The 13,770-nt window shown below is 32.7% G+C and overlaps 2 protein-coding genes across 3 annotated transcripts; both read right to left on the bottom strand.

Annotated features, from left to right (window-relative positions):
* Positions 1-915: 915 nt before the first annotated feature.
* LOC101505311 (aspartokinase 2, chloroplastic) lies at positions 916-7,450 on the bottom strand. The gene is made up of 13 exons (XM_012713734.3): positions 6,940-7,450; positions 6,129-6,211; positions 5,960-6,000; positions 5,119-5,273; positions 4,830-4,979; positions 4,606-4,701; positions 4,262-4,378; positions 3,545-3,664; positions 3,358-3,450; positions 3,162-3,278; positions 2,176-2,292; positions 1,777-1,839; positions 916-1,350 (listed from the first exon to the last, which is right to left on the bottom strand). Exons 1-13 carry the CDS (start codon positions 7,303-7,305, stop codon positions 1,210-1,212), a joined length of 1,659 nt encoding a protein of 552 aa, XP_012569188.1. The 5' UTR covers positions 7,306-7,450; the 3' UTR covers positions 916-1,209.
* Positions 7,451-9,887: 2,437 nt separating this feature from the next.
* On the bottom strand, positions 9,888-13,542 carry LOC101504773 (transcription factor ICE1). 2 transcript variants are annotated; one of them, XM_004493012.4, is made up of 4 exons: positions 12,341-13,542; positions 11,449-11,679; positions 10,944-11,114; positions 9,888-10,210 (listed from the first exon to the last, which is right to left on the bottom strand). In XM_004493012.4, exons 1-4 carry the CDS (start codon positions 13,292-13,294, stop codon positions 10,127-10,129), a joined length of 1,440 nt encoding a protein of 479 aa, XP_004493069.1. In that variant the 5' UTR covers positions 13,295-13,542; the 3' UTR covers positions 9,888-10,126. The 2 variants fall into 2 exon arrangements, with proteins under 2 accessions (XP_004493069.1, XP_004493068.1); XM_004493011.4 differs by having other exon boundaries at positions 9,888-10,213; positions 12,341-13,436.
* Between the last annotated feature and the right edge of the window lie 228 nt (positions 13,543-13,770).

Below are 13,770 nucleotides of genomic sequence, written 5' to 3'. Positions count from 1 at the left end.
TATATATATATATATGAGATTAACATTAATTTCTTCAGCCTTTGAAATAAACTTCAAGTTGAAGAGTGTTTGTTTCAAGAAATGAAGAGTTCAAATTTCTAGTTTTGAGTCATTTTCAAAGATCAATACATTTGTATGGGGATCCATAGAAATTTTGGTGTGTTTTCTCTTAACTCCCCTTTTTAAATTTATGCGAATTTGTGTATCCATAGTTTATTGAGTATGATAAGAATTTGTTGTTTTAATAAAACTTGATGTGTATTAAAATTATGTGTTTATGCAATTTGAGTGATCTTGAATAGTATTGAAATCATATTTTTTTGTTGAGCAAGTTTTCAGATTTAGGTAATATTAATTCTTGTACGATTAATTAATTCCAAGATTTATAAATTAACTTGTTTATGTGTAAAAGAGTTGAAACACTTTTTATACTAACAATTCCATGCGCATTTCGTTTCAATTGAAAATCTTTCACCAATTTTTAGCAAAAGCATACGATTTTATAATTTAATGGTTATTTACAAATATCCATACATCAAAATGACACATGTCAAATTTAATCACTACATTTAAGTATATATATATATATATATATATATATATATATATATACACGAAGTTTGCTAATGTACATCCACTTATTTTTTGGTGAGTGTAAATTAGAGACTAATACCTACAAATTTGTAAAAATATACTTTAAGATATAACTTACTAATTTACAGACTGAGAAATAAATGGGTTCAAATTAACAAATCCTGTGGAAACTAGCAAACTTACACTTCTTTTAGTCAATGTAAATTAGCAAGTTATAACAAAAAATTTGGCAAAATATACTTTAAGGTATAGATGGTTAATTTAACCTAAAGGCAACATCAACAAGCACACTTTAGCTATTTTAAAATAAAAATGTTTCAATGAAAAATAATTGTTTTTATAATTTATTAACTAATATACTTTTCATATATGTCCCAAGTGTTCTCAAAACATTTGTTAAAATGACCCTAAAATATCTCTTTCAGACAGCCAACTCAGCTTAGAGAAGGCTCCCAAAAGGCACTAAAGATATGATCTAGAAAATAACTGGACTAGTGCATACTATACATCGTCATTCCTCACAAGTCAAGTCCTAACCAAATTTTCTTAAACGCATAATGTCAATAAAATTTTATCTGCTACCTCTCAAACTAGAAGAACTTGAAAGCATCCTCCTCAAGATAATGCAGGAACAGAACCATTTTCAGGTATGCATTCATTCTCTAATTCAGAGAGCTCAGACTCAAAGAAGGTATTGTGGAGAGCCTTGACACACTCCTCTGCTTCATTGTCGTTTACAACTAATGAGATATTCACCTGCCGTAAAACAAACACGAACAAGAAACATGTATGAAAATGAAAATGTTTTGCAGGAACGATTCTAGATAAATGTCATTACTTTATCTTCAAATCCGTAATATGCCAACCACAAAAGAATATTCTCATCTTTGCAACATTGTGCTTACATTCATGTTTTTTTCCCATAAATTCCCTCTATCGAAGATAATCTTATTTGAGGCGAATACACTTTACACAACTCTAACACCTAGTTGACACTTCCATTCGGCTAAACATGAAAAGGGACACAATTGGTTCAAAAAAACTCAATTTTTTCTAATGACGATGATAAATTAAGGGGTGAAAGGCCTTAAATTGATTAATTTTTTTTGTATATATATTTTTGGCAGTAGAAGAATAGATTGAAGGTGAAAGATATAGTTCAATAGTTGATAAAGTGTATACCTTAGATGCACCCTGAGAAATCATTTGAACAGTGACACCAAGACTTCGAAGAACTTGAAAAGCCTGCGATAAAAGACCAGTCAATAAAAGAGAAATGCATCAACTTAATACAGAAGATTCATACTCATGAAGTTGCTGCCCATCAACCCATGCTTGAAAAGTGCCATTTAATAATGCATGGAATTTATTCATATGCTGATTTTGACAATGTCCCAAGGCTCCATCCCAAGGAAGAAGAGGCATCGTCAACAAAAATCATATCCCCAAAATAGAAATGAAAAAAGAAAGGGGCGGAAGGCCAAGATAGTGATATCATAGCATGTCTAAGCATTAAAAATAAAACTTTTTTTATAATAAATTGAAGACAAATATTGAAATAGAGATAATGCAATACAAAACCTTCTCCAGTATTAGTGACGACTTCTGAACGTTTCCAATGAGAGAGATTATGGATCTATTCTTTAGGAGTTTCACTCTCGAAATTTTTTCTAGTTCTTCAACAACATAGTCAAGTTCCTGGACAGATATAAAGAATGACAGCCAATTAGATTTATGCAATGGTTGGATCAAGCGTGCATTTGTTTCTTTTTAGTGTAAAAATTGTGACGTCAAGCTAGGAGAGACTAATAACAATAACCAAACACAATCCCATTAGATGGGAGAGACTACATCAATCAAATGCACCATTCCAACAGTGTTAAACTCTCAGTTCCGACTGGCCAGTTGGACCAATTACTTAACATACAACAATCTCAGTGCTTAACGAAAAGTCGTGCATGCAAGTAACTGAGGACTCGACCAGTTCATCATGAACTGGCTAGGCCATGTTTTTTACTCCCTCCATTCCTTTTTGTGTGCCGTGTTTTAAGAAATTTTGTGTTCCTTTCTTTTGTCAGTTTCAAAGTAGTATTAATGATTGTTTTGTCAAAACTATCTCTAACTATTTAATGCGAAGAGAAAAATAAGTGGAATGAAATAATAAATACTTGAGGGTATTATTGGAAAAGAAAAATAATTTCATCATAAGTAACAATGTATTGACTTTCTCAAAATGTGTAGGCATATGTTTGTTTCTCCAGTGGTAATAACAACCTGTAGCTTATGTACTATCACGGACAAGTGACCTCGGGATGCGAGAATTTTCATTTCTGCCGCAGTTCCAAACATTGGCTAAACAACTTTAAAATGACGATTAAAAAGGAATGGAAGGAGCAAGTACCAGCCAGGAGATATAAAAAATTGCAGCCATAAAAGCATTGTTTTTCAAAATTTGAAAATGTAAACTAAGAACTTGACTTCACAAATAATATTATATAAACCATCAACAAAATAAATGAAGGAAAGGAAGGAACTCGGCAAAATAATGAATGGGAGTTATGGCTTACTTGTTGAATTAGCTCTCTGCTCCACAGCTTTGACGGATCCAACGTCAAGGAAATACTAACCTCACTAGTAGCTACAACGTCAACTGATATGCCTAAATCTTCAAAGATTGAAAACACCTGCATAAATATGGAAACATGAACACAGAAAGGATTCATCCACAAGGAGGACAAGTTCGACCGTCATTAACTTTCTCACCTTAGCAAGGAACCCAAACTGACCAAGCATGCGAGTGCTTACAATATCCAACATGGTAACATTACGTTTCAAAACAATGCTAGTTAACAATGCCTGCAGTTGGAAATAGGAAAAGTTAACATTGATTGAAGTTATACTTCATATAATCATATTTGTCATCTATGTGCCAAGACACAATTCTACAAACCTTGCTCATGTCTCTAGTTTTGGTGATAAGGGTACCTGGAGCTGTAGGGTTGTAAGAATTTTTAACCCTGACAGGAATATCACCCTCTCTAGCAGGTCTCATAGATTGTGGATGCAGGACCTGCAAATCAAAGATACAATTCACACACAAATTCATCGAATATCCCAAGATCCATGTCATATCAATTGAGAACCCAATAATCATGCCACTTATAACAGTGCTGCCGACTTTACTAGATATCTGGGTGAACAACCCAGAAATAATAATGTGAGGAACAACCTTTGTTGATAAAAGTGTGAGACAATATGGCAAGCCTAGTTAATGGCACAAGAAATTTGGTTTTTTCTTGACCATTTTATACCAAATAGGAGTATCAATAGCTGGCATTTGACATCAATCACAATTTTCTAGGGATAGGCCATTTAATGCCATGCAGTTCAAAACCAAACTCAGCTAAGCCACTTCATGTCAATGCCTTGATATCTTCTATGGACAAAATGAATAAAATAAAATAAAAATTGTAAGGCGAATTAACAAAAATAATAATAATCAAGCCCTATCCTTAAATGTGGGATTTGTACATTGTGAAGCAAATATACATCTCAAAACATTATTTCTGATACTTTGCATTGTGGTAACCCACAAACATTTTATACCCGTAAAGAAATGGTATATTGTCTATTGGTAAAAGAACAAGATAAGAGAATAAAATGATACCTGAGCACCAAAGTATGCAAGTTCAGCAGCCTCATCAAATGTCAAAAATGGAACAGGTTTTGCTTGTGGGCATAAATTTGGATCACAGGTTAGAACACCATCAACATCTTTCCATACCTGTTCAAGGGACCGAAATGAACCATTTCATTTTATCTTCATTTAGTCTACAAGCTAATATTTACACTAGTATTTATATCAGGAATATGAAATCAAAGGGATACTTGCATTTCCTATAACCAGAAATAATACCAACACCTAAATTTAACAACTCGTGCAATATGTAAAATAAGTGTGGTGACATTCTAACAAGATTTTGACGTGCCTAACTAAGTTTATGTACACACCTGAATCTCTGGCAATCCTAGCGCTTTTCCAATTGTCGTAGCTGTCAAATCACTGCCCCCTCTACCCAATGTTGTCACCGCACATGATTTCCGAGCCTGCAAGTAAAAAAATTTACACTTGTATTTTGAGAGTTTCAAAATTTTAGCAATGTAAAAAACTGGAAAACCATAGAGAGCAGGGCAGGTGGACGAAGAACAATTAAAAATGTAAGGCATCGCAAAACCTTTCCAAGGAAGCCTGTAATTATTGGAATTGCAGGATCTGAAACCCAATCACTATGTAACCTCTTCGCAACAGCTGGATATGTTGCTTCCAAAATGTCGGCATTTGTGAAGTCATCGGTTGTTATAACTCCAAGCTCAAATGCATCATACTGCAAGATCATTAAATTAGCATTTACAAACAAACTATATGATCAGGATCCAGAGTTGGACTATCCTCATAAGCAATTATAAAACTAAACTTTTTAGCTGCAATATGTATTACATAGGCAAACAAACAAAAAAACATACTTGACGAGCCTTAATGCCTATTTTATTAAGATATGCAGCAAAGATCCTAGTGGACATGCACTCTCCAAATGAAACCAAGTAATCTTGAGTCCGTGGAGTCAATTCTTTCATCATAGCAATCCCCTTAAGAAGTTGCTCCAATTCTTCTAGATGCTCTGGTAATGTGGCAACACCCAACACCGAGACAACAAAAAATATGAGTACAAACAAATGAAAATTAATTGAATATATGCATATAGAGAAGAAAGAAGGCCTGTTTAGAATTAGCATGGTATAACAAGCTCAAACTATGGTATGTCATTTCTGCCAATTACAACCATGACCATTCCGAAATACAGTCTTGTAACTTATATAAGGACCAATGTCATCATGTAACCCAATGCATATAGCATGTATATATTTGTCTTTGTTAAATAAAATATTGTCAATCTCGAGACCAAAAAGACTGGTCTTGCTACCAGAATACCATCATAATGGCACATTCAATATCAAGCAACCATATTAATAAGCTTTTTAGTTTAGCAAACTTCTACAGGATACACTCAGTAACGTAATAGGGTAAGCTTTTTAGTTTAGCAAACTTCTATAGGATACATTCAGTAATGTGTAAATATTGATATCATAATTCTTAAATTGAAACTAAATATAAAAGTAAAACAAGTTGTAACAAGCATGAAAGTATGTATTGTGAATAAACTAATAGTAATATCTTCAAATAAATGTTCAATACTCTGCATAAGCATAGTGGAAAAACACACAAATCCATAAATATAACTTTCCAGTTTCAGAACACAATCCAGTGTAAAAAAAAAATAGTGTAATGCGGAAGAATATAGCTCACTTGAAATAACTTCTCTGTCCACTCCAAGTTCCTCTACTGTCCTGAAAAAGATAACACACAGCAACAAAGAGAGAGCACATAAGTCAGTTAAAAAGGTAATTTTCCTTTGTTTTTTGAAAGCATTTCCACTGCATTTCGAAAGACAAAAAGGACAATCCATTGTCCAGACCTGAGATGCAAGTCTTTTATATTGCTGAGCTCATCGATACAATTGGCATTAGTAACTCCACAGCTTACAGCTTTTTCTCCAGCCTGACAAGACAAAACCATAGTTATTGCTAAGGGTTTTGAATTGCAGAGCCACAGCATATCAGTTGCAGTGGCTGCAGTTATCACATCAGGTCATGATTGCAAATAGCAAAAGAATGTAAAAAAAATAAGAAATTAAAAATAGACATAAATAACTTTTTAGTTCATTTAATATACAACTTTTCCAACTTAGCACCTAGAAATTTAGTCAGCTTTCAACCCACAAAACATAGGAAATATGCTTTTGATCCTTATTGTTTGGGTTTTAGTCCTGTTTTATTAAAAACAACTTTTCCTATGGTTCAAGATTCAAATCTGATAAGAACTTTTACATGCACTACGGCTATGTTTGGATTGGCTAATGAGCAACTTATCTAAGCTTATATATCGGTATAAGCACTTGATAGGATGTTAGGAAGAGCCTTTGAAAACAACTTATAGTTTATAGAAAACAATTTGATCATATTTAGTTTTCTACTATAGAAATAGCTTTTATAAATATAAGCAGTTATACAAAATCCACAATATAAACATGGCACTGCGGACTATAGTGGAAACATGATAGATATATGGCGGAAATTTGACAACAGTGAATTGGTGTACAATACATGCATAGATGGAGTAAAAAAAAACAATTAAGAATTAAAAAAGATTATCATGGTGCTTAGGTGTGTGTGAGTGCAGTGTGAATGTTAGTAGTAACAAACAAGTAAGAAATTGAAAAGCAATACCAATAAAAGCAAATTAGTTGTCTTTCCCATTGCAGAGAGAACAATGATAGGGTTCTCGTGAGGAAAGCTTAGTATAAGATTTGCAACCTCTCTGATCCTATTAGCATTGGCAACAGAGGATCCACCAAACTTCATAACACAAGTGTAACTTTTTTCAGTTTCTTCCCACTTCTCCAACACCACACCACTTTCCCTCTCCTTGTTGCTGCAACAACTCACTCTCACTCCAACTAAGGGAGCGTGAGATACACGCGATGCATACCCAATTCGACACGGAAACAACAACGGTGTTTCGCAATGGGAGACTCTCCTGTTGATAGTAGCAACAGGGAACACGGTCTTCACACAACCAAATTGCGTTGCCATGGTTATTTCAATTCAAATGAGAATAACCTAAAATTAATAATGTAACTGAAGATTTCAGAAAATTGAAGGATTGGGAGAGATTTTTAGGGAGAAATGGGAAAGAGGACACTGAAATGACAGCAAAAGCCAAAAAGTACTCTGCTACTTCTTGCGGCGGCTGTCCTTTAATTCTGTAACTCACTCTTCTTAAACGACACTAATGTGTTATTAAACGACAACGTATTATTGTATTCTTAATTATAATAATAATTTTTTGACAGTTTCGTAGTTCTTATAATTATTAATACTAATTAATAATAATAATAATAATAATAATAATAATAATAATGTCTTGTCATTTTCAGTTAAGCATCAAAATTTGACTCAATAATTCACAGTTTTTAATGTCATATATTAATTAATTTTTTTCAATTATGATTGATACAATATATCTTATTCAAAAACATAATATTTTATATTTATGGTATTGAAAAATATACTAATAATTTTTAAGTATATAAAGAAAAGTTTAAAGATAATTTGATAAAATAATTTTTTTTATTAAAAATAAAAATTATTACTTTTTTTTATTTATTTATAGTCACTTATTGATATATGTATAAAATGTGTAAAAAGAATCTTCGTTATGAAATAGAGTGTAACGATAATTTTAATGAATATTATAATTAAATATTTAAAAATTTAAATAATTGAAGAGAAAATAATTGTCTGTAGAGTATATTTAAAATAATATATATATTAAAAGAATGTGAGCAAAACAATATATGATAAGTCTTAATTTTCTTTTTAAATGATTTAAGGTTGTTGAAATGCATAATGTGTCTGAAAAACATCAAAATTTCAATAGAAAGTTAAGATAAATAAAAAATTGCACATTAAAATTTATAAAGTTCACACTTACAGAGCTATAAACCCTTAATCTATAATGATTGTCAATATTGCTCAACCGAACTTACTGTCGTTGTGTGTGGAGTTTTTTTTAGACCGTTGTGGCATAAGATGAGTGTGTTTTACCACAAAAGTTAATCACTATAAATTTACAATATTTTAAATTTAGTCTTTAAAAACAATTTAAATTACATCATTTTAAGTTAGTTTTTATAAAAAAAAAAATTATTTACTTTAATTTTTATTATGATTGTATAAGTATTAAAATATTTTTTTTTACAAATTTTGAAATAGATTAAAGAAATTTAGTATTAAAAAATTGAGAATATTTCTTAAAAAAAAAATTGAAATTTAATAGAGATTAAAAATTATTTTATCTTCTTTTTTAATTATTAAAATTACTTTTTTATTATTATAAATTCAATTTTTAAAATTAGAATGTTTTTGTTTACTACATCATGTGCTCATGTCCATTATCACAAGACATAATTGTGTAATATTACCATTTGAGTCTAAACACGTCTTGTGAAGGCACATCCTTTCAAAGCTCCACCTTATACTACTATCCAAAAAAGAACTCTCCACAATACTAGTTTACTACTAATGATCACACCGCTGCCATTTAAAACCTTGATGCTAATGATAGTGTTGTGTCATCTATGTATATACATGTATTCAATTTGGAGGAACATTTTTGAAACGAAGTTTAACTAATTAAAAATAGTCAGTTATCATAACATCCTACAAATCTTGAACCACAAAAGCTTAATATGCCTTGCATTTTCTGTAAGTTACTTGTAAGAGTGTCAATACAAACGATGGTTTGACAAAATTGATGAAGTTAATGTATGACTTTGAATGATCTTTTCATGGGACTTCATAGTCCTCGCCTCTACTTTAAAGATTTCAACATAAATTAACAAAATTATTGATACTAATTGTTTGCAACAACAAAAATAAGTCTTCTAATATGAAAAGTTGATAAAGTAGATAAATTAATGGTTAATATTATAATCATTCATGATTAGTTATAAATGTCTATATATTATTAACCATTAATTTAATTATCAATAATTGATATTACTTATTTTATTCTCAAAAATAAATTATTAATTTTAGAATAGTTTAATCTGCAACAAAGATCATGAACACTTGTTTTTTAAAAGATTTGATTCATTCAACGTAAACTCTCACTTTAGAAAAATCTTCTTAATCAGTGAGAAAAAAATCAAATTTTATTTAAATTGTTGGTATTCTTTTCATCAACTAAGATCTCTTTATTTTCTAAATTAAAATGTTTTAAAGTAATCAAATCCATTTTCTAAATACTGGCTTTTTTTTTTACCAAGATATCTCTACATTAAATTGTATAACTATAAACTAGTTTTCATCAAATGTTTTTCCAAACACATTAGGCAGAGATTGAATTCTTGACCAGATGTTTAAGAAACTCAAATATCTACTGCTCATGTCAAAGCCCGTTCATCAAGATATTTAAGTTTCAAAAGGGCCAAGATTAAGAAGGGGACCTTTTTCCCAATTATAGAACAAAGTGATTCGGTGAATGATTTTTACTCCTGCTTTAGAGGCCAAGAGGATATCCTCTGGTAAAATATCATTTATTGAACTCTGCCAAGTTGCATCATAACCGATATTCAATAGGCAAAAAACATAATAAGGAAATGGGCAAAAAATACAAATAAACAATTCATTCCACCACTTAATCATAAATTTAACAACATAAGTTTGCTTGTCATAAAGAAAAATTTAAGATCTATCTCCTCCACCTACAGATTAAACTAATCTATTTGATCTTGGCCTAAAGACACAGACCTTTACCAACAGGAACAAGAAGCAATGCATCTACAAACAGCAAGCTACAGCAGCTACAGTTAGTACCTCTATAAGGGTAGCATTTTATCAGGAACTTCAATCAATTCATACTATGGTAGCCTGCTGAATCCAACAGCACTGCTTTAATTTGCTCAGGAAGAACATCCTGGCCTTCTCTGCATTGCTGCTAAGAAACAAGAAAAGACTATAAATCAAAAACCAGAACTTCAAATGGTAGAAAACTAATAATTAATGAATTTAAAATATTTAAACGTAAAACACTTCAGAACAAACAAGATTCCGACAAAAATTCGAATAATTTATTTACAAAGATTAAGCCCCACAATAAAATGCAACTTTCTTTTTTTGGTCTTAAGTCTTAACCCTCCGATTCTCAGGGGAAAGGGGTCTTGGAAATCCGGAGTTCGGCCAGTAGGTCTGACCCGTGATTATTCCAGGTAGAGTTCAAACTCATAACTCTCGATCAATTCGTTCATAATTGAAACTCATTAGCTATTTGAGCTCAACCACCCACTGGGATCATCAAATCCAACTAAGAAAGTTAAACCTAAATTGTTTGTCAATAAATTTATAATTGCTACAATTCTTTTATTGCAAGATTGGCAGTGTAATTTTGGAAGGTACGAATATTATTACATTTGTCACATGATCAGATTTAGCCATCAGAAACCAATATTGGAAGAACAATTTATGTAAAATGTGTTGCAGAAACAACCACAACCACCCGTTTACGACCACCATTTTGCATTCTACTAGTTACACAGATCGATAAACGTAATTGAGCAGAATATGAAAGCCGAATATACATCAATGACAAACATCATTATAAAAAGTAACAAAGGTTAATAATGATATGTTTGAATGTAGCTTGGAAATGAAGAAAGAACTAAACATACCTCGGCTCTGAATACATCTAAAGCAAAGCCGTTGAAACAGCTAATAACAGCTTGTTGAACATCCAATCCAAGGGTATCCAAAGCCCTCATGGTAGAAAGCAAAAGTCCCGGTCTTCGGGTACAAAACATATGAATGTTGACAGCTCTCCCTTCCCTTACCCTAACTTCCACCTGTAAATTTCAAGTTAAAACAATTTTCTCAATCACCATGCAAATAAACTTTGTAAACATGAAAATCGATATCAAACCAGTTAAAGCCTATTTGCTTAAGCTTTTCAACAGGCAGATGAATCATTATATTACGCAATTCGTGCCGGAAAAAAATATCCATCCAAGTTATGATTTAAATTACCACCAAATCTGCAACCATGTACACTTGTTTGCCATGTTACTGGTCTATATGGAGACGGTCGTGATAATCATTCATTTACATGGTTGGCAAGCAACAAGCTACAATTCTGACGGTATCTTATAACAACTTTGCATTAATGCAAACGAAAATTACCTTGGGAGATTGGTTTTTGGGGCTTAGCAAGTCACTTGGATATAGATCCTCCTTGACTCGACAGGGAAGGGTTGGTGGAGTGGGTGTCAATGGGTGAAAGCTTGCAGTTGCAGAAGGTGGCAGCAGTGAGCCAGGTGGAGTTGATTCCAGTTCGTTATGAAGATCATTAATCCGCTGCAGTAGCTCCTTCAAGTAGTCAACTGCATCTCCAAGTATTGAAGCTCTGTCCATCTATGAACAAATAAAAATACCCAACATTAGCATGTTCTATTTACTGAGTAGTTAATTAACACATAAAGGGAAACATAAACAAGGACTTCCACAAACATAAGTGACAAAATGGCATCAAGTAAATAGTTAAATTAGTCCCAGAAATTATAGGTTCAGTTATATTAGTTCTTCCATAATTGAAATTACAAACAAAATACGAGAAATGTGTAGTTTGTTGGTTAAATTGGTCTTCATACAAACATTTTAAGAACTTATTTGACCAACAAAATACACATTCAGAAAACTAGCTTGACATATAAACCGTCCTTCATAATTTATTGTATTATTCAATTCAAGCACTACCACAAAGATGTTCTGTTTTTAAAAACCAATTTGAGTATTTGCCTAATGGCATTTCTAATTATAGAAGCCAATGTTTTAATAAAAAGGTCTGTCACTTCAATTATGTCTAGAACATCAAGATTTGATTTGTGATATTTTTTGCTACTGCAATTAAGGCCACATCAGAAGCATTTGACCTCAATTATCTCCAATACTAAGAATCATCGCACAACTACAACCATTACCGCAACAGCAATTTAAAACATTGGTAGAAACTAATATGCTTTAAACATTTTTCTGGAAAAAAACAAAAAAATCTTAAAACAATTTTGTTCCATACCTTGCTAATCTTTGGCACAACAGACCTAAGCATGTACAACCTATCATTGAGTTTCTTCCTCCGGCGCCTCTCAGCCATGAGATTCTTCGCTGGCAGCCCCTTCTTCTTCTTCCCTTTTTGATCTCCACCAGTAACAACAGTCCCATTTGAATTGTTCAAATCATTTCCATTCTCATCAGAATCATAATTCAACCCTGAAAAATCATCAACATCAACATCACCATCAACTTCATTCCCTTCTTCTTCCCATTTCTTCTCCACCTTTCTCTTCTTCTTGTTCCCCACTGTCTCCAACCTCGGAATCTCCAACGCCCCTCTCCGTTTCTGAAACAGTGTCGTAGGTTGTTGCTGTTGCGGTTGCGACAACTCAAGAGGCATCGAAAAAGAAGCGTTAAACGGTACTACTGGTGGTGGTGGTGGTGGTGCTTCGAGTTCGAGACTCGGTGGAAACTCGGAAGCTGAACTCAGTTCGAGGGACCCACCCATGAAAACAGAGGTGTTTGAAATTGAAGTGTTGTTGTTTCCCATAAAGAAACCATTTTCGAAACCCATTTCAAATGGGTTATTGTTGTTGTTGTTGTTGTTGAAGAAATAGTTGTTGTTGTTTTGGAAAAAAGGGTGTGGATTTGATGCATCCATGGTGTTTGTGTTTTGGTGTAAGAGAAAGTTATCAGTTGTTTTAGTTGGATTTGAATCAAATGGAACATGAACGTAGTTGGAGGGAGAGTTGTCGCTGTTGTTGATGTTGTAGTAGTTGATATCAGGTTCGGGTTGTGGTTCGGGTTTGAAGAAAGGGAGAGAGGAACCCATGGCAATAGCAATGGCGATGTCTTGGTCGTTGTGTTTAGGTTCGGAGTTAGGTGTGGTCCATGAAGTTAGTTGTTGTGGTTCTGTCCAAGGTATAGTGAGAGTGTTATGAACTCCGGGTGGTAAGGGTAGCGTGTAACGCTCCATGACAGAGAGAAAAAGGTGAAGAGGTTTTTGTTTTGTTGTTTAGAAAAACATGATTTGTTTTGTGATGTGAGAAGAATGATGCAGAGAAAAAGGGAGATTGTTGAAGGTTGTGTTTATCTTGTGTGTGTGGAAAAGAAGTGAGTGAATGGAGAGAGAGAGAGAGAGAGAGAGAGAGAGAGAGAGAGAGAGAGAGAGAGAGAAGGGATGGTTTATCCAAGTGTGTCTGCAATCTGCATGTGCACCTTGCTACTTCTCCTTCTTGGTAAATTTCCTTTCACCATTTATACAAGTCATATTGTTCAACAAGGATTCAAGACTTTTACTTTAGATTCAACCATTCCTCTCTTACTCAATGGTTGTCAATAAGAGTAAAATAATATTTTAATTAAAAATTACTCATTACAGCTTTTTGTTTTCTAAAGTTTTTAGATTATTTTTAAATTCTCTTTTTTCAAAGGAGTCAATTCATGTATTAT

This window comes from Cicer arietinum, chromosome 3, assembly GCF_000331145.2.
Source record: "Cicer arietinum cultivar CDC Frontier isolate Library 1 chromosome 3, Cicar.CDCFrontier_v2.0, whole genome shotgun sequence".
Taxonomy (NCBI): Eukaryota; Viridiplantae; Streptophyta; class Magnoliopsida; order Fabales; family Fabaceae; genus Cicer; species Cicer arietinum.
The sequence above is the reverse complement of the archived record's forward strand: the minus strand, read 5'-3'. Positions and strand labels throughout refer to the sequence as shown.